Genomic DNA, 26,697 nt, shown 5'->3' on the forward strand with positions numbered 1-26,697 from the left:
TGTATCTTGATCCTGCCTTCTAGGTTGTCTTGCCAGTGCAGGTGAATATAATTCTTGTTTGACCTGAACAGCCGTGTGGCCCAGCGGCCCTCGGGGGCCGCTAACAAGTATGACAGCCAGGGCTCGAAAGCAGCTTGCCTTGTCAGGAACAGCAGGTCTCTAATATTCACTGCACATAGCCCAGCATGGGAAGATATCAAGGCTACAACTAATGATTATTTTCATGGCGGACTAATCTGTTGATCACATTTCTGATTAAATGATTAATAGTTTGACCTGTGAAATGTCAGAAAATAATGAAAAAGGCACATCTAAAGTTCCCAGAGCCCAGGCTACAAATTGCTTTCTTGGCTGGACCAACACCAAAGTGTTGTGGATTTGCTGATTAACAAATTGATTAGTCAACTAATTGTAGTTCATTTCATTGTTTATACATCTACAACCTAACATGTTGTTGTGAGAATAAAACTTTATTCAGAATACTATTGGCATCAGTTATTTCAGGAGTTGAGGTTGCTCCTGGTCATTTAAAAGCTTTTATTAAAGAATTGCAGGATGGCAACTGGATTGAAATACAACGCAGATGCAGGTTGGACTCGGTAAATTTCACAGGTGGAATCTGAAGGGTTGAGAATGAAGCTGGGGTGATGCTCAGTGGATTAGTTTAAATTCGGTTTAGTTATATTCAAAGTGAAAACAACAGTAGCTGACGTATAACATACAACAGAAGTGAAACTGTGGGATTCAGATGACAGGTGATGTTTTTTGATTTATCAGAACCAGTAGTGTGTCAGTATGGTGATAAATCATAGATTAGACAGCAGTGTACCAGTTGTGGATAGACAGAGCTTTGGGTAGATAGAGCAGCTGCAGGCCAACACACACACACAATCATACACACACACAATTATAAACACACACACACACACACACACACACACACACATTAACACATCCACAATCACAAGAGTAGAAGTCATAAAAAATACATGTTGCATCCTCTGTTTGACGCTTCTCTCTGCGATGCTGAATGATATCCTACTTGGTGTGGTTGAACGTGTGTCTGCATGTATCTCAGTGTGTTGCATGTTTTGTGTGTAGCCATGCACATAATGTATTGCTCCTCTGTGAGCACACAAGTATGTCCTTGTTTTTGAGATGCCAGCACGTGTATGTGTGTATGTATGTATGTATGTGTGTGTGTGTGTGTGTGTGTGTGTGTGTGTTTGGGTAAGCCACGGGCGTCTGATGTGCTGAGATGGATCCTGACAACTTCCTTGTGACAGCTGGAGAGAAGATCAAGCCGAGATGATGGAAGCTTTTTCTGCTCCTTTCTTCACTTCCCACCCTGAAGTCGTATAATAGGCGATGATGGATCGAAGCTCTCTCTTCAGAAAGTTCACACTGCTGCAGGCGGGCGGGCAGGCAGGCAGGCAGGCAGCTTGCAGATCACTACCTAAGTGGTAGATTGCCCACATACTTTTTCCAACAATATACAAACACAAAGTTTCTGTAGGTACCAAGTTGTTGAACTCTACTGTTCTACTGTAATCCCATCGCTGTTTGCAGGTCAGAGCAGGTGATCAACCATTATGTAAGGTTCAGTATCCTGTGGGATTTGGTTACTGTAACAGTGGGATATATTCAAGGATGAGGCTGGCATTATTCTTTTTTTATTTAATAGTGAGAAAATACTGTGAAAAGCCCAAAACCAACAATTCGTACATCCCACTACAGTTTTTAACAAATGTTACTCAATGAGGAGGAAACCGCACATTTGTTGGAAACTATTTTCAGATGAGGAGTAATACACATTTCAATATCTATTGCACCAGGATGGTGTATTGTGGATTGACTCAATAAACTGCAGTTTGTGTGTTCATGGTAATGAAGGAACAGATCACTGATGTGTTTTAAGAGATTTTGAACAATGGTGGACGGCAAAGCCAAAGTTTCTATCGCGTCTTTTCTTCTACTGAAGTCGGCATGCCAACCACCCAGCCTCGGCCCATCTCGTCACTTTCCGATAGCGACTCACTGTAGCCTCCAATTCTGCAACCATAACTGCACTGTGTTTCTTTACGTATCGGTAGTCATCATCACTGGAGCATATCTCACTTGATTTTTAAAAGTACAGCACAGGAATGCCGAAAGGTACATGTTAAAACACTGATGTTGTTCAGTCACTATAGCAAGGGAATTAAAGAAGTGCATGTTTCCTGTCGTGTTTGAGAATCGGCTGTATTGCTCTCCTGAAGAGATGACTCCTGCAAAGATTAATTAGATTATTATGTAAATTCCCCTTGGAGGTATTCTAGTGGGCTGTTTCATTACTCTAATTTCCTCTCTGTTGTCCCATAATGGATGTGGCAAATAATATGCAGACTTCAGAACTGATAAATTCTGCATGAGCCTCGTCTTTTCAAAACCCTTTCAACTCTTGATATTGAAAATTGGCGACTCTGGCCTTTTTAAAGATTTCCATCTATTTCCAGTTCATTTTAGAGTTTTCCTTTTGGCTGCCCATTGCCTTGTTATGCATTCTGAATTATGGCTCCTTTTCCCTGTGAGCGGAGAGACATTCATGAATTAAGCTCCTTGTCCATTTTAATATCCATGAGAGCCCGGTCTTGGTTCAGTGAGCCCTATCTGGCCTCTTGACTCTGTTTTCATGTTTTAAAAATCTCCACAGTCTCTGAACCATGTGACTCAGAAACATGAATGGAGCCTCTAGGCCATATATCTACGCTTGTCGCTCTTTTTCAATTTCGCCTGCTGTGTGTTTGTGTCATTTAGCGTGGAGCATCGGGGGCAATACAAAGCAGCAGATAGGTATTGTGGAGCCAAAGAGGCTCAAAGGTTTTGTGGAGGAAGAAGAAGAGGAGGAGGATGAGGAGGAGGAGGAGGAGGGAGGGGAAGGAGGGAGGGGTGGCGTTGAGTTTCCGCTCAGCTGTGAGTTGTTAGTCTCTCATGCATTGGGGGAAGCAGAGATTATTCAGCACAGAAAAATAATTGCTGCAGTTCTTTAGTCCCAAGAACTTTTTTTCCTTTTCTGCTAAACTTTGCATTCTCATCTGAAGTGAAAATGCCTTTGCAGACCAACTTTTTCGACCTAAAAGCTGTGGAGGTGTTTAAAAACAAAACAAACATCTTTTCTTTGTCTCGTTCTGTTGCTCCTCAGAGAATAAAAGCCTTTTTCAGTATTGAATCAAGAGTGAGACCCAACACTGACAGAGTAAATGAAGGGCGGCACATTAATTACACACATGGCAGTCATTATCAATATTCTGGCAATTAAAGACATGCTCACCAACTTGTGTGTCAACAGTAAATATTTTCATATGGATCATAATGAGGAAGTGGGCATTCTGTGATGGATCATCCAGCTCTGTACACGATGTCAATGTGTCTTCAGGTGTGACCCCCGTCTTCTTAAACAAAGGCCGCAGTAGTAAAGGAGAAACTGAGCCGCATTAATTATAACGCTGCATTGACCTCAATTAAGACTGATTAAGGCCGTAAGACGCCTGTCGACCCCCGTCTCTGCCTTCCTCTGTGGCACCGCTCTGCTGACGCTGACTGATACAGTAATAAGCTGTTAATATGATGAACTGTCCGATGCTCGCGCTGATGTCCTCTGAACATGATCATCCAGTCACAGTGATCCCGCTGTAGTTTGTGGCAGCAGTGGAGCAGTCGGCTGATGTCTTGTTGTTATGGTTCAGTTAAAACGTAGCACAGCAGGGTGTAGCGCTTGACCTACATCTGCCCTCTGTGATGTTTGTAACAATTGTTTTGCCGCTATTTTTGAAAACATTTTTTAGAATAAGGAAAATGGTTTCTAAATTTTGAAGAGATTAGATCTAGATTTAGATAGAAGTAAGTTAAGATGTTTAAAAAAAAAATCAAGATTTGAGAACCAAATCTAAAAGATGTTACACTTTCACTTGAGAAATTACTACAAAATTATAAACAGACAGAACTCACCACAGGACAGTCTTAGTCAGCATCTTAGCATGTTTTTTTGCAAGCTCAAGTTTGGATTTTTAACAACTTAAAAGCAAAGGCAAAGTTTGCCCCTGTTTGCTTTCTCATTAGAGGAATGGCATTGTGGGATGCAAAAGAAAAAGGAGGGGTTTAAAAGTTGAATAATTTAACTTAATGAAAACAAAAGAGAGAGAGATTCGTCTCTGTGGAGATTGTTATTGCATTTCTCTGATTCCTTCAATTTATATATAAAAATTAAGTATGAGTGTTGTAAGTTGCTTATTTGCATAGTGTTTTCTAATGAGCAAGTTACTCATCATTGAAGCTACTTGCTAAAGTTTTGAGTGATGACGCAACCACAGTGAGACAGAGAGGTGGCGGGGGAAGTGTTGCACAGTCGGCTTCTAGTGGGTTGTCATGGTGAAGATGATGTACGACAACATGCGCCATCCTATCAAATAGAACAGAATATACAAGTTTGGAAGTTGCAGTTACAGATTTATAGCTGAAGTAATAAATTTCACTCTTCTCACTGTATGAAGAGTCTCTCCTCATGAAACTGACAAAGCTGATGATAAATTCTCAAAATTTTGACCTTAAGTTGGTTGCCATAGCACCACCGTAGCACCACCTGTGCAAAAGTCAGTTAAGATGAAGGTTAAAGGATGACAAAAAAGAGATTGAAAATTCAATAGAAATAATAGGCCACCAGCTCTTTGGGCTCTTTGATATTGCCTAAAAATATTTGCCATCATCACCCACTTCCTTTTCAGGAACTTAATTATCAGCCATTTCAATAACCTCATAAATTGCTTCAACAATCACTATAAAAGCCTAATCTTCAAATGGATTAAAACAGGTGAAAACAAGAGGACACCACAGATGAAAACCATTTATCAAAAGTAGAAAAAATGTGTAGGACAATTATGACGAGGGATTTAAAAGATACAAGTGATTTTTTATTAGTCTAAGCTTCTCAAATGTTTCAAAGCCAGTGCAGTCACCTTCAGTGCTCAGCCCAGAAAATCTGTGGCTGCTCACTTTATTATAGGAAAGTTTAAAGGGCTGCAACACAGCTCGAGTCAGATATATCTGTCCTCTAAGCTGTGATCATTAAAATCTAATAATCAACTTTAAAGCAAGCCGGTGAGCTGAGGAGCCTCTAGGAACAGAACAAAGTGACTTCACTCCTCTCTTCTTCCTTTTATCTTATTTGCTCTAATCTTTTCCCTTCACCCCCCCCCCTCCTCAGTCCCCCCCTCCTCAGTCCCCCTCCTGTCTGTTTACCATTCAGCCAAACTTTAACTGTATTTCCTCCAAACTTTACTTTGCATGTCCTCAGAGATCAGAGGGGAGCGATTGAGCTGCCTGTCCATTTTTACCACATCACCTGATTGAATTACCCAGCACTGCATTAGCATTCTTTTAAGACTGCAGGACCAAACACACACACACACACACACACACACACACACACACACACCCACACCCCAACACACTGTGTGTATCCAACTTTAAATGGACGAGTCTTTGTCCGAGTGTACATGTGAGAAAATGAGAGAGTTTGACTGAAAAGACTTTAGGTCAGATAAACACAACTCCATTAACCCGTCTCCACGCCAGGTCTCCCCCTGTCCGGCTCACACACTCCTGATTAATGAGGCTGCTTCAGGAGTCTTGACACCTTACTGCAAGCACCCTCACCCAATCCCTCATCTCCCTCCACTCTCTCCACCCCCCTTCTCCACCTCTCTCTTACCTCAATTTATCCTTGGCTTTCATCTTCTTACCCCACATTCTTTCTCCTCATGGAAGAGGTGAAGCATCAAGCTCAGAAAGCTTTGTGCCTTACAGCCAAAACTCATAATTTACCACAAAGAGGCTGCGTCATGCATTGATCTGGTGCTCTCTTTAGGCCGGGGCAGCTGATTGGCGATATGAAAAGCCAGCTGACTGGAGTTGAAGCGGAGCCGGCGTGAGTTGAAGCACATTGTGCTGGCAGGGCCCCCAGGGCTCTGCTGTGTATACGACCTGATTTCTCTATATTTAGTCCGGCTTGTTATCAGGACCCGAGCAGTTGCCTGCTGCCACCGCGTCGTCAGTCCTGACTGAGACGTTGGCCCTCACCACGCAGTATAGATTCTGCTTAACGTCTCAGTCATGGCAAAACACCTCAAACACCTGTGTGCTGTTGAGACGGCCGGCTTCACAATGGGGACGACTTCATGCATTTGAAAGACTTGAGATTTATTGATTTTTTTGGGAGTATCGACTTGAGTCAGGTGTGATTGTGTGTTAGTGCAGGCTTGCATGGAGAGAGTCTTGAGTGTGTGTGCATCACAGAGGCTGAAAAGAAGAAGAGGTTGTCTGTGTGCTAATGAGTCAAGATGCCAACGGCTCAGTGCAGTTGCAAGCTTCCTGTCTGCCCTCCAGATTCTGCATTATTGCAGACAGCCAGAGCACCTCTCCTGTGGTTAATGGAGCTTGAACCAAGCTGAGAAAATAGAACACCTCATTCTGCACCATGTTTAGGTTCAAGTGTAGGTCAATGATAATGGGGAACACTGCTAGTATCAATGAATTATTCAAAATCATCATGAAAGACAGCTCAGGAGGCTGTTCTTATTTCCTATACGGTATGTCTGGAATTTCTATCGATTAGCCATTAGTCCTATATGATTATAAATTATTCAGTGTCACTTCATACCAACTCTCATTAGGTTTCTGGAGTTATGAAGATGACTCATATTTCATTATAGTCACATGCTGTTGCTTGGCACTGAGGTAGGGTTGAAGTCAGCGGTCATTCTCTGTTCTAAGTGATGGTGTGCAACAGCTAATATGTGCAACAGCTTATATGTGCAATAGCTAATATGTGCAAAAGCTTATATGTGCAAAAGCTTATATGCGCAACAACTAATATGTGCAACAGCTAATATGTGCAACAGCTAATATGTGCATGAATACGCAATGACTTCACCTGCTGAATGAATTATTTTATTTTATTACGTGTATTTTTTTGGTTTTTACTTAATATTCACCTCCGCACTGCTATGATTAGATATGCAGCAAATGACCATAAGTAAGTGGACACACCTGAACACCCATGTGATTGTTGAACATGTCATTCCATATAACATGGGCATTAATCACAGCCTCCACCCTCATGGTTTCAGGCTTTGCACCAGATTTTAGAACCTACCTGCACAGTTTCCTCCTTGCATAAAGGAGGCGTGGGGCAATGTGGTTGCAGTCAGGGCATTGTGCAGGCTGGTCAAGTACCAAACTAAGGCAACCATTACTTTATGGACCTGAATCTGTACACAGGGGTGCTGTCATGCTAAACAAGAAAGGGCCAAACACAAACTGTTGCCACAAAATTGGAGGCACACTATTTTTTCTGTGATCAGATTTTCCTTAATTGGAACTAAGGGGCTTAGTCCAAACTGGGAAAACAGCTCCAGACCATTTTATTTGGAAGCAGAGGAAAGGACAAGAAAAAAAAAAGGCTGAAAAGAGAAGAAACAAATGTACAATAAATAATAAAAAAAAAACAACAACAAAGTGCTGGATGGTGGCAGCGACTTTAAGCAGGGCACTGAGTCATCTGCCTGCCCACCCAGTGTGTCACATTCTGGATACGAGCTGACGCAGAGCGCTTAAATCTAACCCCAAACATGTCTCTTCCTCTTTCTCTTCCACTCTCTCTCCCTCTCTCCTTCATCCAGAGCTGTCATGGCTCAACTGGTGTCTAACAGGCTCCTGTCTCTTCAGCCTCGTCCTCATCCTCTTCTTCAGGGAGTCTTACGACCGCCTCTACCTGGACGTCTTTGTCTCCGTGTGACACTGCGGAGGACAAAAAGACAAGACAACTTCACAACAAGGGACTAAATAATTATTCTTGCACAAAGCAGAGGAGAAAAGGGAGATGATGAGGAAAGTGGAAAGCCCACATTCTTTCAAGATGTAAGATTTTAAGGATGTAAATGTATATAAATTTGTAAGGGTGGTGATGGATTGCTGTTGTATGGCTGCTGAGAAGAACCACAGAGCAGTTCTACAGCAACGGTTTACTCTTTATACGTGATTGACTCAATGCCATATGACTAACACATCATAACCTGTTTTTATATGTCAGTCTATGTTTGTATGTAAACAAACGTTTGTGAACGGTTTCATTTTTTTTAACCAGGCACGGCATGACGGACTGTTAGTTATTGTTGTTTACAGATGATAATAAGTATATTTAAAGTTGTTCTCAGTGTCGCCCCCTTGTGGCTGCTCCGTTCACCTCCCTAGTTAGTCTTTATAATAAACTGGACACTGTTTCTAAGCTCACAAGCTGGACGTTGCAGACTCCAGATCAGCGTCACGAAAAAAAATGAAGGATGTTAAAGGGACAGCTTCATCAGCCAATCAGCAGGCCTGGCTGCGCTGAGTCAGGGACGAACGAGCGACCTCCTGTTGTTTTAGTGCTGCTCCAAACTGCAGGCTGCGACCGGCCCGACACTGTTAAGTGACCTGTGATACTGCCTGTCATTGAGAGGCAGGTACTTAGATTATGTTTTATCACCCTCTCAAGAACAATATTATGCAAAAATGATCTAGAGTGATGATTTGATGTCGGCTAGAGACGTGGTCTGGGATTGGATAAGCCTGCACTTTTTTCCCCATCAATGAACTGTCCATGTGGAGGAAGCTGAGTCATCTGAACTACCATCACGTTTCAAAAGTTGTTCAGCCAATTTATGGTTAATTGTGTCAATTTCTGGGAGATTTGCATTTTAATCTAACTGAATAATGTTCATTTGTTTTTTACAGTTTTTAATCATTTGTTGTCCTCAGCAGCCTGCCAGTATTTATTGGAAATGTCTCAACACTAACACCGTTAACACTCACACTGTTTCACAGAAACAGGATGTTTGGTCACGATTTCGACCACAGCTGAGGCACACTGAGGGAGATTATTTTATTGCACAGACACAAGGATTACATTGCATCGTAATTGCCAAGCTGCTCCTCCTCCAAAGCACCAGCAGGTGTCTCTGCGCCAACTGAGAGTGTACTGACCAAAAAAACCTTAATGATAAAGAGAAAAGGAAGTTGTCATTTTCATGGATTCCTTGACTGATAAAACTGGAGCTGTGACAAAAAAAACAGCTCCAAACCTAGAGGGACATAACCACAAAGAAACACATCAAAGCAAAAGCAACATCTGTCACTTATAGACAAACTTTTTCTCTAACTTGTCCATGACTTCTTTTTGTGTCTTTGTCTTGCACAGCAGCTATAAGGAGTGTTTTAATGTCATTTCCTGTGGGTTTTGAGGAGGCTCTGTAATGTGTTTCCTGGTGCTTGTTTTTTTAGTTTTTTTTTTTACTCTCCTTGTACAGAAAAGGTTGTCTATTACCTTTTGACGTGTTGCCTTAATTGCCCAGTGCAGTGTGTTCAGTCTCTCTCTGTCTCTCTCTCTTCCACACTGTGACTTTTTTGTCTGTGTATATACCTAAAGGTCATGTTCCTCTGTTCTGCAGCTTACAATCTGCGGTTTTCCTGGCTTTGGGTTATAAATGTCCTTGTTCTGTGAAAAGGAAAAAGAGCAAATGTGACTGTTGAATATTTTCAGCACCTTATTAAAATGAACATTTTAAGAATAATATTGCTGTTGTTCTTACGTTAATGATCTCCTTCATTTCCATCAGAGGTCTGTCAGTGACTGTTTGATATGGGACATTAACTTGTTGCCTTTGCTCAAATGGGTGTATCTTACAGCGTTCACGCAGTAAGGATATGCACGTCTCACACACTCACACACTTTCCTTTTGTCACATCTGGTGTGCTTGAGTACAGAGCCAACACGACAGAAAATGGCTCACAGTCCAAATACGTACAGTCTGCGAGGTGGTTAATTATTTTGCCTCCATTATCACAGCTGAGCTCCTTATTCAGAACTCAGCCTTTCTTGTGGCTGCAGTTCATTTTGGGCCATTATTTGCTCTCTATAGAGGCTACAGTTGGTGAGAATTTTATCCATGCTTCACCGAAGATGGATTCCTTTCAGAATGACTGTCGAACAAGTTCAAGAGTCTAGAAAGAGGCTTTTGCTCTGTCATTATGTTGCGCACGACTTGTATAACATTTCCTTCTTTTTTCATTTTCGTTTCGTACCTGCCTACCAACCAGAGTTGAATCAACTAATCAACTTGCTTGACACGCAGGTCCCGCACAGCGTACTGCTGACATTTAGGAAATGTGCGCATCAGAACCTTCTGCACTTAGGTTCACAGAAAAGTTTACATGTATCTTCAGAGAAGAATATTACCAGTTTAATACACCAAAGTATCATTATCTTTTTATATTTATTGCTGCTCTTCCATTAAGTTGGTGAACTCAACAGAGACAGGTTTTAAAACGAATGGTCAAAATCAAGGCACGAGAGGCCGAGATCCTGACCTTTAATTACTCGTATGGGTGAAGCTTCAGAGGTGCTTTTAAATAACCCTGATAATGTGATCTGGGGTATTTTCATAGACTTGACAAAGCCAATTACAGATGACATCATAGACCTGAGTAGATCTAACCGTGGTAAATGTGTGAAATCCTCTTTGAAGCTGCCGATGCATTTAAGACTGATGGATGGTTTCAGTCTTGACTTGTGGGGGGTTTTTTGTTTACATTTGGATCACAGACTGTGCCTTTAAGGAGCAGATTACATCACGCTCTGGTGGGGCCTGAACTCATTTGTTGTGTTATTTTGGCAGCACAATGTCCCGAGGCAGGAGGAGAGGAAGCTCTCAGAGGACTCCTGCGTTCTACGAAATCTTCCTACTTCTCCATCCTGTCTTTGAATACAAATCAAGATCTGCACGTATGACCTATAGACATGACCTCACTGGTTTTTAACCCTTCCATTTAGTGCCTGCAAGTTTAGTCCCCTCCCGCTGGTGACGCAGCTGGGGATGAGCTCATGCTCTGTTGCTGGTGAGAATGAATATCTCTGGGGCGAGTCTGCATGCAGGAGACTGCTGAACACTTCAGTCTGGTTCCAATTAGTATTGATGGTTTGTGTGTGTGTGTGTGTGTGTGTGTGTGTGTGTGTGTGTGTGTGTGTTGTGTGTGTGTGTGTGTGTGTGTGTGTGTGTGTGTGTGTGTGTGTGTGTGTGTGTGTGTGTGTGTGTGTGGATGAAAAGATGCTGAGATTAATTCCGCCTCATCTATAAAATTATTCTGTTCATGATCCTTTGAACTGCTGCCATTCAAGCTGACAGGAACTCCTGACCTGAGACTTTTTTTTTTCAAATTCACAAATGACACGAAAAATAGCTGCTAGAGATTAATTTGACTCTTTCATAAGATCAGACTGGATAGTTTAAAGTTGGGTGTGCCTCAAATTATTGCATTGGCATTTACAAAAAAGGCCTGCAGGGATGTCAAATGAATCCACTGTTGGTTTATGGTGATCTGTTTGGTTTTTCGAGGAGCTGTCACATGCATTTACCACAAATCCTGCAGAGAAACGAAACGTGCTTTGTTTTGACTCTTCAGTTTATTGACACAGTTTCAGTTTTTTCCGCCTCTCCTCCAGCCTCTGTCCTCTGTGCTCTCTGTGCACCATAATAAAGCCAAAAAGTCCAATTCTGCACAGAGATGAACAATGTAAACATGTATGAGTAAACAGAGTACGGCTATTAACTCATACATTTTATTGTGGGTGTGTTTGTGTATGGGAATCTAAGAAATGGTCCCAAGGAAAGGATTTTGAGTTGTTTCAACCGCTTGTCTGCCAAACATTTGAAGTTGTTTGTGTAAAAAGCTATTGTTTTTCAATGAAACTTTATAATGAATTTGGATTGGTTGCAGTGACCAAACAGCCATTGCTGTGGCATTATTTTAAAGTAGTCCTGGGGGATTTAAAGTCATGAATCAACTTTGTTATTCTGCAACAACATTGACAAAATACATAAGCATGGTTGATTTATTCTGTCCCTTCCACAGAAAACCATGACGTGGATATATATTATATTATAAATGTATCAGATCTTCAGAAGGACCAAAGCAAGCAAGTCAGCTGTTGATGTTTTAAATTCATGCCAGACACAAAAGAGAAGCTGCACAAGGCAGAAAAATTGGATTAAATCCAGTTTTATCTGATGTGAAAATTACTACAAAAAGAGGAGGCATTTTATTCACACATTTTATTAAGGAGAAAACACTTTTCTTTTTTACAATGAGGCCTATGTGTATGTAAATACACTCCGACAAGCGTGGGACAAAAAAAAAACCCTCGGTTTTCTTGTCAGAGGGCGATAAAGTAATGGCGCATACATTTCCTACTGTTCACATACACAACACTAACTATTAACAGCCTTTCAGCAGGAGTTCACTTTCTTCCTCTGGCTCGTTGTCAGTGCGGGGCGTGGTGTTGTAGCTGTTTAGGGTCTACTGGGAGCAGATGGAGCCGCACAAAGGGAAACAATCGTTTTCTTTTACAGACGAGCAATTTGGATATTTTGTTTCTTGTTGCATCGGCCAGTCAAAGGCTATGAAAGCATTTTGGCTGGCTGATGAAAACTGGTGTCGCTGTCACTGCGTCTGACATTTTTATACTCCGTCTTTTGTTTTCTTCTTTCAGATACTGTTCCTTACATTTCCCTGTGGTGTTTCCACTGAGACGCTGCTTGTTTTTCTTCCTCTTGTGACTAAAACTCACTCGTGTCTCTTTTCTAACACTGCACCTCAGTGTCTCCTTGGGCCTCCCTCAGCTCCACAAGTCCCTTAATTGACTTCTCCAGGATTATGAAAAATGAGCCACGCTTTCAAATGGCTCATTTAGCAGAACTGCTATCACAGTGCCTGTTACTTTATCTTCAACATATTAAAAAGGGCTAGGTTCTCTTGATTAGGAGTGATGGGCTGCAAAAGCCCAAGCTACCGGCATTTGACAGCTGGCCACTAATTTGCCAATTCATCACTGGTGAATCGGAGGTATTTGGCCGCTCCTGTGGGAAAACACAACTTATATTATGATATAAATGCACCACCAGTGTTTCCAAAAACCAAAACGCAGACTTATGGGAGATGAAAGGAAGAAACACACACACACACACACACACACACACACACACACACACACACACACACACACACACACAGCACATTGATTTAGTGCTTACTGAGCGTTTGGGTCACGGTTTCATGGGCTGTGACAGTCACTGTGTGGCAGCCATGTATCCCAAGCAACATATCAAACTCACTGCAGCTTGTTCTGAGTGAAAGCATCAAGTGCAAGCACACAATATGTATACACTATTCTCCTGTAAAAAACAAAACAAAAAACGAGCCCATAGGTTGTTTGTGCAGCAGGTTATTATGACCCATAGTTACGCCTCGTTGTTAGGCAACATCTAGCGGCTGCAGTAATTATGACAGGAGCATTAGGACGAGGTTGGGGTGGATGAATGTGTCAACAAAACACAGTTATATTACTCTAGTATAGTGTTTGATTCCCATCTAAAAGTGGCAGGTTATGTTGTTTGTATCATCCATGACGGTTCTACAAAGTTAATCACGTTGTTGTTGTTGTAACCATGACAACCGCCATAGGGGCGCTATTTCCGGAGACGCTCCTATGGGTCATATCAGAGGGGTTGAAAAAAAAAAAGAGACCTGTATGGTTGTTCAGTTTGGAGGGCTTGTGATTAAATCCAGTCCTTGCTCTGTGCCAAACTTTGTCTGAAGGTAATATGAGGCTTCAGAAATCCGAGTCAGACAAATCAAGTGGATATCCTCCAAAGTTACAGCCTCTTTTTGCTACTATCCTTCCTCTGCAGCTCATCAATGAAACACTGTCCAGAGAAAACATTCCTTTGGACAGACTTTTAAAAAAAAAAAAGAAGAAAAAAAGCTATTCTCATACCAAGCCTTGAAAAGTGTCTGCAAAACAGTCTGCTTTCACATGGAGGACGGCAGCTGTAGTCACCGCACAGATGGATTTCACTGGTGAAGTTTTCAAAGCGGACAAATTCTTTTATCAAAATGTCCATAGAAACTGCTCCAACTTCAGCTCTGCATACAGATGTTTTCGCCAGTACAGCGTATGGCTAAACAGATTGCTTCCAGTGGAGCTTCAACACTTTAAGAGAGGCAACAGTGTAAATGTAAAGTATGTAGCCGTGATGTTGCAAAGCAGACAGTTTCGAGTATGCCGGGCATGTGGATAGAGTAGTTTGTTGTGGAGGCTTGGTTTTCAAAAGTTACTATGGACATTTAGATTTTGTCCCTCTGTGAAGGGCCTAATGATGGGTCAGCACATCATTTAACATCAGCACTGTGCTTTCACAGTAATCCTCACCCAACTTTTGGCACATTTCACTGTGTAATGACAGCTAGTGTGATTCAAGCTGGCCACAGTCTCTGTTCTACATCTATGTAGAAACTTTAGCCTCTGGGGAAAAAGTTTGATATTCACTAGATTGGGTTGACTTTCCCTTTAAGAAGAGAGAGTAAAATGTGATTTAAAAGGTCAACGGAAACATGTTAGAAGGTCAAGTCAGAGCTGGTTGACTAAAGCTGATAAGCCATCACGCTGTCACTGACGAAGTACCCTCTTATTATTCCTAAAACTAGCTGTGTCAAACTTCCTGAGATGTTTTGAGGAGTTGGAAAAAAAAAAACATGTCTACCTGCAAAGCCAGGTTCTGCTTGGCTGAGGCTCCTCAGCTGTAATGCAGGAGGACGTGGCCCTGACGGAAGCAGCATGTCCGCTGAGCAAGAGCAATTATGATAACCATGCAAGCGGAAAAGGCTGTAGCCAGAAGAACAGCGAGACAGGCTTTGATGCAGCAGGCTGCCTATTTAAATCACAGCTCACCTCCACTACAGACGCCATCCTCGGCTAATGTAGATGGGCTCTTAAAAAGGAGTTTGAGCCCTCTGCAGGCTCCTGTGGGCTCCTCTGTCATGATATGCAGCTGTTTCGCCCCTTAAAACATTATTTGTTTCCCCCGCACTTCCTCCTCATCAAAGGTGAACGTAGGTGCTTTTGTTTTGGGGCAGACTGGTGACTGATGTTTCCTTTCATGGCCATTTAGACGGTACGCCTCAGTCGCAAAGCCTGCGGAGGCACATTGAAGCATCACGACGGCTCTGAGTTAGCTCAATTAACTTTGTATCAGAGCACAATCCAAGTCTTTGTAAATGGATCTAGACTGTCCTGACAATGGTAGATAAGGCAACAAAAAAGTTTTTAACAGAAAAGGATTGATTGCAATTTGACCTAAGTCTGTAGACATCAAAGTGTCACACTGAGGGGAGGTATTAATTAACTAGTGCTCTACTTTGTCAGATGACAGTAAAAAGCACTGACATTGTGCCGACATTGGCTGCAGAAAATTTAATTAAAGTTGTTTCCAAGTTATTTCACACATGCAATTCATTAAAAAAGGGTGATCTACAATGTGAAGTCTAATTAGTGCCGCATTTGTTTTATCACATGTTGCATGTGCTGCAAGGCTCTTGGTTGAATATGTTAATGCACTTGAAGCCACTTTTAGTTGGTCTTATACACTGGCATTAAGCAAACATTTGACTGTATTGTGAGTTACAACACTCACTACTATTATACTACTAATACTATACTACTACTTATACTAAAAAATGCACTATTTTCTCTTGTTATTCTGATATTCACTTAAAACTACAGTGGCCATCTGTTTTAAGATTTTACTGAGCGTCTTCCAAAAAAAAAGAGTAACTACATATGCACCACTTCAGGAGAACCACCCCCCGACTGAAGTCACTGCCCATCCAGCTGCAGGCTAAAACAAGTTTCTCCAAATGAGGTTTGATGAAAGAAAGACAGAGGGTTTTAGGTTCTGACAGGGGAGCTGACAGAGAGTCAGTGATTACATCAGGTATTGATTATGGATGCATGGTTTATGGATCAGCAGCTCCTAACTGGATTTGTACAAGCTAAAGCCCCGAGAACATGTAGTGAGACATTTCTAGCATTGATTTAGGCAGTGTCTGCACGCAGGTCACAATAACATGTCCCTCACTATAAACAACAGTTCAATATCTGTTTCCAAAAGAGCTGTGAAGGCACAGAAAAGGCCGATGTACCTGGATTACAATCCATTATGCTCTTTGAGGAACTAGAGTATTTTCCCTCCAATGCATAGTAGATACTGTGAAGGTGAAAATGACAATGACTGAATTTTATGGTGAGTTGTGACTTTATGAGCATCAACTAATATAAAGATGAAAGGCCAACACAATACTGCGGCAATCTGCCATAATAATGCCATAAATAATGTTTTTTCATTCAAAATAAAAGTTGAAGCTACACCCAGACACACCCCCTTGTTCTGCCAATGACATTCTGGCATCCACCAGCAACCCGCCCTTCTCACTAAATATGGCTGACAAAAACATGATGGCGACCTACACGGGAGAAGAGGTGTCTGTCTTGCTACAGTATTCGCTGATCCCTGGCTCTGTGTTCAGGTCGCGGTCAGTGTGGAAAATACTCCAATCTCCTCCTCTTCATCTCGCCGGTCTCCAAACAAACCCGGACCTCGGCAACGAGATAACTTCGCCCACGCTCTTATATCCCGCCTGCACAGTGGAGACAGCTGCCAGGTGCCACAGGTGAGTGTGGCAGTGTCAGAGGATTACTGCCTTATCAGACGTCTAATATAAACGTAAGAAATTGAACATGGTAGTGGTTACTTGTTGGATTTAAATTCTCCTTTCAAGTAAAAAAAAAAGGAAAAAAAAGAAAAAGGAAAAAGATGTATTCTTCTCCCCCTGTTATATCCATTTAGCTCTGGATCTAACATTAAGATCCTTGTGCCATTTGGAGGAATAAATTATCTAATCTGGATTGTAGACTTAATGACTTTGCTTTGTCTTCATCTGATAAGTCAGTTTTTCTGCAACAGTCATTAATTTCTTAAATTCATTTTTCTTTGTTGCTGACATCTAGTTTTACTAAATTGAAAGGATGGATTCCTGACCTTATATTTAAAACATTCCCATTTTCTACACTAAGTAGTTAGTTCTGTATCATTTATAACCACTAAGGTCTTTTATATTCTTCTAAGTTTAACAGATCAATGAACAGTCAGTGCTTTTTCCTTCATCTAGGTTTATTTTCTGGTTTCAGTGTAATTTCAACTACACAAAGGTCTTTTACCAGTGCAGCGGATATTGAAACATTTGTCACAAAATTTATGGAGTCACCAGCCAAAGATCTGTTCTGGATCATGATCTCCCATTGGGTTTTATCCAAGAAAATTGTCTCCTAAGTTTTTATTTCTCTCCAAATCAATAAAAGAGTTGACATTTATGAATTCCTTCAGTGTAGTGTTGTAGTGGTAATAATTATGAATAGATGGGTATCTGTCTAACTACTCATCTGATGCCAAATTAAAGTCTCCACCTATTACTGTAAACCCTATACGTTTGCTTATATTCAGCAATCATTCCTGGAAGAGTTTATTTTGTTTTGAGCTGTATTATTATATCCACACATATTAATCAAAATTGCCAATCCTCTAAATTTACTAACACAGCAGTCCAGTGACCATCCTAATCAATTATTAATGTCACAACCTGCCTAGGGAATCTATAAAAACATATGCAGCTAGCTGCCTCCTCCTGGCAGCTAGCTTTAGGTCTGAGCCTGGCTGTCTGGGAGCAGGCAGCTGCCTCCATCAGAAATTAGTTCAGAAAAGCTTGAAATTGCAAAATAATGTGTATTGCACTAAGGAACTAAGATTAATATTTTTGTCCAGACACAGAACAAGATGCCATCATCCAGCATGCAACAAAAGCTGTCACTGAATTCAATGAAAAACAGGCTCAATAGGTATCACACTGAGACAGAAAACCTTGAAATAAACATAGTACAAATATCTGAAATAAAACCATTGAATCTGTTACAGCCAGTGCTACTTTCAAAAACTGAGTTATATAACATCTTTACGTTTTCTATATGTATGCAATGAATATTAGCACTCCCATACAAAAGTTTCAAGTAAATTAAAATAATCCTTCTTGGGCAAATATTCAGTCAAAATATCTTAAAGTGGATCTGTGGCACTCAGTTTGTTTATGCAGGACCAAATAACTTCTAGATATGACAGAACTATATCAATACTGCACAGAGTTGAAATTTGGAGATATTGACATTTCAATCCAATCCAGTGAAATATAAGCAACTGGTAAAGCTCACAAAGAATCGCAAACATGATGGAAAATTATCTCCGAGGGTCTTGCAGTTGTAAACCTCAGTCAACCAGTCAAGTTGCACAAATATGGTCACAATCTTCCCTTCTGTTGCTGATTTACAGTGTTGAATAATGGCCATAAGTGTTTTCACTCGTTGACCTTTGACCTTTTGGATATAAAATGTCATCTCTTCATCATTTTGTCCTATTTGTGTTGAAGTGTGTCGTAATTTGTGTGTGAATTCTTTTTACGTTATGGCAAGGAATGTGTTTTGTGATGTCACTTTGATTGTTGACCTTTTGACCTTTACACCAAAATGTAATCAGTTCATCTTTTAGTAGAAGTGGATGTGTGAGTAAAATTTGAAGAGATTCCTTCAGGGGGGTCTTGAGATCACATTTTAGAGGCCGAAATCGTATTTTATGAGGTCACAGAGATCTTGACCTTTTTGTTTCATTAATTATTTAAGGTGAAACCTGGATATGAATGTTTTCTTTTTATTGTGCTAACACGTAGCCAAATGACGGCAAAATATTTTTACAGTAGTTCCTCACAGTGGGTGTCGATAGTCGTGATGTTAGCTTGTTATAACTTTAAATGAGACTTTTTCCTCTGTTGTGTACCGTAGTGAATTCCCCCCCTGACGGCTGCACACTTCATGTTTCCAATGGACCAGCACATTGTGAATGACAAGTATTCAGATTTTGGCAATGCTCTTACACTGATGTTTGCAACATACTACTGTCTCAACATCAGCTATACATCAGAACTGGGAGCAACTCTGGACTTCTTGCAGAGGTAGGACTTTAAGTGTTAGTATTCAAAGTCATTCTGTCTTAAACCAAAGAGCGGAGGTTCGGACACATTGTAATGATTATTGTGTCACATTCAGTTTCGCACAATGCCCCTCCCGAAACGCCCAAACTTGCTCTCAGCCAGGCTGTGGCATGTTTACTCCAGCTCAATCTAACTGGCAACTCTCAACTCTGTCACTCTTGTGTGAGCCTTTTTCTATTTTGTGTGTATGAACTAACATTGAAACTATAAACAGCTGCCCAAGAAACTTTTAGTAGCCAAGTGTCCAATTACTTTTGAACCCCTGAAACATTACGTGTTTAAAGGCCTATATCTGCCACATAGTTCTTTCTATACTGATGTAAACCTGCTCAAATTAAAAATGAGACTTGGCACATCAACCCTGCCTACAAAGCTCTGAGTGGCTTGTTTGTTTCTCCAACATGCATCAATATAATCGACTCTCCATCGTCAGTTCATATTCTCAGTACATTTAAAACACATTTCTGTGAAAATATGGTTAAATACGCTGCTTTCCTTTGTCACTAGCACAGTTAGCAATTCACATTTGTCATTTAAATCCAACATGTAGCAACAAATGTAGCTGTGTTGCCCAAAGAAAAACAATTATACAGAAGATTTGCATTAAGTTATGGTTTGGCAATTGAGAATGGAAGTTCACTCCATTCATTCAGTCCATTTAGTTTTTGTGTTGGACCTCCTTAAATGAAATCATATGCAATAGGGCTATAACCAAATAATCCCTTTTAAACAAATGATGTAATTTTTCCCCTGGTAAAGGTTTATTTTTTTGGAGGTATGTGAGTTTTTCCTTATCCAGCTTGGCAGTGGGTGTTGTACGCTGAACAGATTGTAAAGCTCCCTGAGGCATATTTGTGATATTGGGCTACATAAATAAAACTGACTTGACTTGATTGTGGCAATTATTATTTTCTTAATGTGAAAACTGTTACAATGTAAAGTGAGTAAAGCAAGCCCCCGAGCCGTAACAGATACAGTCCTGCCTCTGAGCGCTAAGAGAATTTCTCTCTCCCTTTATGTTCTATATGTAGAAAAGATGTATATGCAATAGCCTTACAATGAGGGCAGGGTTTTCTGACTGCTGACTGCTGGCTGCAGGCGGAGGCTCTGATGGGACGTGGTCCATCTTACTCTCCAGGCTGGTGCACCTGTTCCCTGCAGGACATGTGACCACTTGGCACAGTCGCTGCTGCTGCTGCTGCTGCTGCTGCTGCTGCCCACACATGGCTGATTCTGCATAATGGCTTTTGTTGTGTTCTGTATCTGAAATGGTTATTGGGAGGTATTAGTGTCACCCCCCCAATTTCTACTGTGATGAGCTTGGTTGAGAAAAGTGTGCAGTCAGTGCCTGGAGACCAAATAATAATCCGTCAATGTAATGGTCCATACCATGAGAGTTGGCTGGCTGATTCTCTGTCTCTGTGCCAAAAGGAAAATTAAACAAACAAACAAAAAAGAAAAAACCACCACAGTGATGTTGGCCTGTTGGACTCTCTGTGGTCGTCTTGAAGCTTGTGAGTTTTGCCTGTGTGACCCCACTGGGCAGAGGATTGGAGGTGCAACATGTCAATGAATGTCCAGGCTGGTTTGGCAGATTCATTAACCTGTCCCTGTTCCCGAGGTGCAGCGAAACAGCACCCGATTTGATCATGTCAGCTGCCGTCGACCGTCAGCTGCCAGGTGGTGACATCAGAGAGCTGCAGTAGGATGCCAAACAGCCACCTGAGAGATGCCAGAGGAATGTGTGGTGTGTTTGTGAGAAACGGAGAAAGTGTGAACTTGTGTGTGTGTGGGTGATGAATACTAAAGGGGGAGGGAAAAAAAAAAGGAAAATTAAGCTCCAATTTAGAGACAAGTGACCCACCCAAAAAAACACTCCTCTGGGTCTTATATCCTCTGCAGGAGAGAAAAAAATGGCTGCACAGAAATTGCCTTTTTTTTTTTTTTTTCCTCAATTGTTTCCTCTGGTGCCAGCGCTGAATGAAACCGATTTTCCTTCTATACTGTTTGAAACAACATGCTTCTGGAAATGTAGAGCAAAAGGATTAGATCCATAGGGTGGATAAAATAATGGAAACACATGTACCATGTCACCATGTCTTTGCGAAAGCAGTAATGTTTTTCTTCACGTATTAGAAATCATCTACTTTTATTCTGAAAAGTGTCTTCTGTTTATATCTCCCTGCTGTATAGGTTTTGTTGAAACAAAATAAGAGGCTGTCAAGTTAAACGTCATGAGAATCCAACATTATCAGATGGACAAATACAGTATTTTATTTCCAGGGCTTCTGTGCTTGATTGTGCAGGTGTTTCCATTATTTTGTCCACCTCCCTGTATCCAGCACAGATTTGATACCACCAGGTCATACTGTCTTTGCTCTTTCATTTAGTTAATTAGAGTGAATGACAGTTCAATATCCACATGTTGAGCTGCCGGATTGATTTCATGTTGATGATGAACACTCAGCCTCCGCACACAAATCTTTATTTCTATACTTGTGAGGACACTCACTGACATAAAGAGTTCTAGAGATGCATTGATTGATTCATTGATTGACAGAAAGTTAATCAACTATTTTGATTTGTCATTTGCCAAATTTGCATCTGCAGAAATGGCAAATATTCTCTGGTTTCAGCTTCTGAAACGTCAAGATTTGCTTTTGTTTTTTGTCATACACACCGCCATCTCTCTCTCTCTCTCTCTCTCTCTCTCTCTCTCTGGGCTGGGTATTGCCACTGATTTCCCCAAAATCAATTCAATTCTTATTGACAAGGTCCTGATTCATTGTGATTCTCAATTTAATTCAATATCGACTCAGTTGGAGACATTTTAGTAATTATACCAATAATTTTGCTTGGCTATGAGTCAGATTCTCAGAGAACTAATGCTGTGAACTGGACTTCTAACCTGGTGCATTATTAAAATTATTAATGTTAACATTACAAATGGACCAGAAATGCAACAACACATCTGCCTTCAGACCTGGGGCTTCTGTGGAGCCCAGATCTCGTTGTGGGAGAACGGTGGTCGGCTTCAGCAAACATCCATGGGGACGGTAAAATGAATCGATATTGGATTATTTAAGTGAAGATCGATTTAGAACGTAGAATACTTTTTTTTTTTTTTTCAATCCAGCCCTAATATAAACAATATGAAATACATTTTTAAGTTTTCTGATGACACTGTGATCCTCAGCCTACTGCACAAGGACACAAATCCCTCAGCCTATTTCACTGAGAGAGAGTTTTGTGCAGCGGTGTGATGCCGCCCATCTCATTTTAAATGTAAGAAAAACTGAGGACACTGCTCTGGACGCTGGGTCAGTGGGGGGTTCATAGTCCAGTGGTTTTACATGATGAACCAATCAATCAGGTCTACTCCTACAAGCGTACCTTTGTGTTCACTTGGACAACACCTTTTGCTGGAAGGCCCGTGTAGAAAGTTTGTGTTCTTGTTCACACAAGAGCTTATACTTCCTACTCAGACTCGGGTTGTGTGGGGTGGACCTGACGATGATCTTTTTTATTCTAGCAGGCTGTATTAGAGAACAGGCTCAGGTATGGGACGTCAGCATGGTATGGCATTCGCACTCTAGAGTTAAAATCTTGCTCTTCTTGTACTGCAGTCGTGAAGGGTATAGAGAGGAATGAACACCGGATCCGTCCAGTCAATATGCGCTCTGTTCTCAGACAAGCACAGAGGATACTGTCTGACCCGTCTCATGTTCTCCAGGCCCGAGTATGGCAAACAATATAGAGAACCCTGATGTGAACTCAACCATTTTAAAAACTCATTTGTGCCGACCTCAGTTCAAATTGAGTTGGGTTGGGTTTCACTCCGGTCCGCCAAGAACCGAAATCTGAGGCTGCTTTGAGCTCAGGCTCATCAGAACCAGACAGTTGAGGATTAGAAAAATGTAGCCTGGTTTGATGAATCTGTATTTCTGCTGAGGCAGCAGATGGTAGGGTCAGAAAGTGGCATCAACAGCATGAGTCCATGAAGCCAACCAGCCTTGTGTCAACAGTCCAGGCTGCTGCTGGTGGTGTAATGGTGTGGGGGAATGTTTTCTTGGCACTTTAGGCCCTTTAATACCAATCAGTCATCACTTGAATGCTGCAGCCAATCTGGGGATTGTTGTTGGACATGTACATCACTATGACCAGCATGTGAATGTCGCAAAGCAAAAGTCCTCTCTTACTGGTTTCATGAACATGACCCCAGTCACCAGACCTGAATCCAGCACCTTTGGGATGTGGTAGAACAGGATATTGGCAGCATCAGTGTGCAGCTGACAAATCTGCAGGAATGATGCGATACAGTCATGTCAACTGAGTCTCAAAGGAAAGTCTCCAAGATCTTGTGGAATCCATGTCACGAAGAACTGAGGCTGTTTTAAGAACAAAGGAAGGAACTATTAATATTCCTAATGAAGTGCTTGGTGAGTTTGAAAGTTTTGAAGGTTTCTCTAAAGGTTGCTGTGGAGTGACTAAAAAATTAACATAGAAAATAATCAGCAGCCTAATCAATAATGAACATGATCATTAGTTTCACCCCAAAAGTATTTCCTGAACCTGAATCGAACCACATCCAAGTTTTAATCCTCAAAAAGTCCCTTTGAAGATTCAAAGATGTGTATGCGCACGCAGTATATGACTATAACACACGCACGCACGCACGCGCGCGCGCACACACACACACACACACACACACACACACACAGAGCAGACGGTGTAATTCATTTCAGTCATGTAGCTTTTCGTTTTCACGCCCTGTGCAGTGTCTTCGCCGCAGTCTTCAGCCTGTCCCTGTGAAGGTGCTGTAAACCTGTAAACCTCACTGATCCCCTCAGCAACAGGCAACAAGAGCGGAGCATAAACATGACGAGAGACCTTGCAACAATGAAGCTGTTTGTCGTGTTTGGAGGTAAACAAACTGTAGCTCTGGTTTGTGTCTGCCGCCAGCGTCACAGGTTCAGGGAGGGCTTTACCTGGGATGGAAGTAGGGGAGCAGAGATGAAAGTTGTTGCCAAATCTTCCTGTGATGCTCAAACCCCCTCCCCAAAAGCTTGCAGCTATTTTCCGGATTGACTGATTTCACAACTGGGATGCAGAGCAAAACTGTGCACAGCCAGACTGTAATTCCTCGCATTCCTGGCTTCGATGCCCACACGCAGCGCTGATCTCGCAGGAGCACTCATGAACGAGATGAGAAAAAAAAAAAATTACGTTTTATGCACTTTTATGCAGTACGCTCTGCAGCAGGTACAGAGATGCACACTGACTCATTTCTACTGATTACTGTACCTAACGTGAGTTATTGGTTTAGAGAGGTGATGGAGGAGTGAAGCTAAATTAGTATTGGAAGTGATAACGCCCCGAAGCTGGGAGGAAAGAGGGATGTTGAAAAATGACCTTGTGGTCCATTCATTACCCCATCTATCTCTGCAGTGGTACGTAGCATTTAAACAAGCCATCAGCTCAATGCCAGTGCAGCTTTCTATGTAAACACACCACTATGATTAAAATGTTCTTTTTTTTTAATCTGTTATTGTCTGCTGTGGTGTTTGTGTCTGAGTTTTGAGGGCACAGAGGAGAGAAAACTTTTTCTAACCTTCTTATAGCTGCTTTTCTTTGAAAGAAATTGTCAGTTAATGGAACGTGGTGGCTTTGATGCCCATGTATGTGTGCTTGTGTTTCAGTGACATTGCAGGAAAAGGCATCAAACAAGCACAAGGACAAGGAAATTGCTTAAAAGGCTGTCTGAGCGTGTGGCGAATGCCTGGCCCGAAACCGATTTGCAATTATTTTGTCACTTTCTCATTTTTTGAAACTTTAATACCCATGTTCCCCCGCCCTTTTTTTTTTGTTATTTAAGCACTTTTAAATCCCCATGCTTCAGATGCAGGCCTATATACAGGCATAAGATCAAACTTACTTATTGTAAAAACTGAAGCCTCAGGCTACATAAATGATTCATGTTGGACAACTTGTTACCACCAAATATCTGCAAAGCAAATGGGGGGGTGTAAATGGCTTCTCTCAGTGTGTGTTGGATGCATTAACCCTGCCAGGAGGAGAGTGGGGCGGGGGTCCGTATCACAGCACAAGCCTGCCGTGGCAGTGGGTCGAATATAAATCAAGGAGCATTTCCTGAATAAACTACTACTGTGTGTTTTTTTTTGGAGCAAAATGTCAGATAGCATAAAGTGTATATATACGTATATATACTGTATAAGTGCACACAAACTTAATGGATTAGTGTGGAAATGAAAAGGGGGCGGTCTGCTCCTTCTATATGATTCTGACATCCTCTGTGAGCTGCGGGAGGAGCAGTGAGGTTATGTTACCTTGCTTCACACCCGTGTCCCCATCAATATGTACGTGCCATCAGCAGTTTTATTTATGATGCTGTCATCAGTATTGCCTCCACTCACTGAGGCTGCCAGCCTTTACAACCTCCGTCAGCTGGTTAAGTAGATTGAATAAAACGCAAATGGCTCACTCACGCTCTGCGCAGCCACCATAAACCTCAATGTTCGTCAAATGAGCTTCTTGGAAAGATTCCCCCGTTTTTGCAGCAGCTACTTTAACGGCTGAATGTGGAGGCTTGGCTCTGTGTGAGAGGGAGGCGTCGGAGGTAATTTAACATCGTTTGGTCTCCCTTCTCTGCTTTATTAGGAGGAGGAGAGGACCCTCCATCACTGCCGGCTCGGTCTCTCCTACTCATCTCTCTCTGTCAGCTGAGGTTAACTTGTGACACCATTAACCCGTCCTTTCCCCTTACAAGGAAAATGCAGGGAGAGCATCCCAGCGTCACCTTCAACTACATGACCTTATGACCTCTAAAGGCTGATATCAACAGAGATCTGTTGGACAAGTTCAGCGAGTTGAGACAGTCTTAGTTTTGCTCTTAGATCAGACTGGAGGTGTGTCCAGATTTTTTGCTTTGTTTTATGAATGCAAATGTGAGCGCTGCAGCTTTCTTGCAGTCAGTGTTCAGCGTACTGATATCATGGATGTGTTATGAAACTGAATACGAGACTCAAAGATGGCATCCATCTATTACAGTGAGACTTGCTCACCATGTGCATGCGCCAAAAATGCTTCACTCTGCTACTTTCCTGTACAGTTGACATGTTTGTGTTGTACACTGACAATATACAGTACGTTGCCCTTAAGTGTCTATTCTCTCACCCTCACACTTCACAGCTTAAACTGAAATATTTTCAACTTCTGCAAGTGTATCTTTGTCTTAGAGTGAATCCAAGTCTGTTTGTGTCCTCTAGTATCTTTTCAGTGACTTTCTACACTTTTGCTGCGTTGTGAAAATTTGCATCACATTGTCTGAAAATACAACATTGCAAAATTTGTACTAAAAGACCAGTTTCACACCTGAAAAGCTGGCTATCATTGCATTTCCATGGAAACAATTAATGCCATCTGCTGAGTTGTAGTTTGCTAAAGATATTGTGGGGTCATAATTAACAATGTCTTGAGGAAACCTTTTGAAAAACTCACCACTGGTAAAACATCCTAAGTTCCTTACAGGAAACACTTTGCTGGATTGAATGGAATTCAGTAAATTTTTTTTCTTCTCCTCATACTATTCTATCTCACTTTGTTACCTGAAATGTGTTTGAC

At 41.5% G+C, this 26,697-nt stretch overlaps 1 protein-coding gene across 1 annotated transcript in view; it reads left to right on the top strand.

Moving 5' to 3' along the window:
- The window catches only part of dirc2 (disrupted in renal carcinoma 2), a 47,480-nt gene extending 37,855 nt beyond the window's left edge, over nt 1-9,625 (top strand). The window contains exon 9 of the mRNA XM_022741390.1: nt 7,716-9,625. Within this exon, the coding sequence (XP_022597111.1) occupies nt 7,716-7,831 (116 nt within the window). The 3' untranslated portion in view covers nt 7,832-9,625. The remainder of the gene's footprint in view (nt 1-7,715) is intronic.
- Nucleotides 9,626-26,697: the final 17,072 nt, after the last annotated feature.

The sequence above is a fragment of the Seriola dumerili genome, unplaced genomic scaffold (genome assembly GCF_002260705.1).
Source record: "Seriola dumerili isolate Sdu_G_001 unplaced genomic scaffold, Sdu_1.0 BDQW01000052.1, whole genome shotgun sequence".
Taxonomy (NCBI): Eukaryota; Metazoa; Chordata; class Actinopteri; order Carangiformes; family Carangidae; genus Seriola; species Seriola dumerili.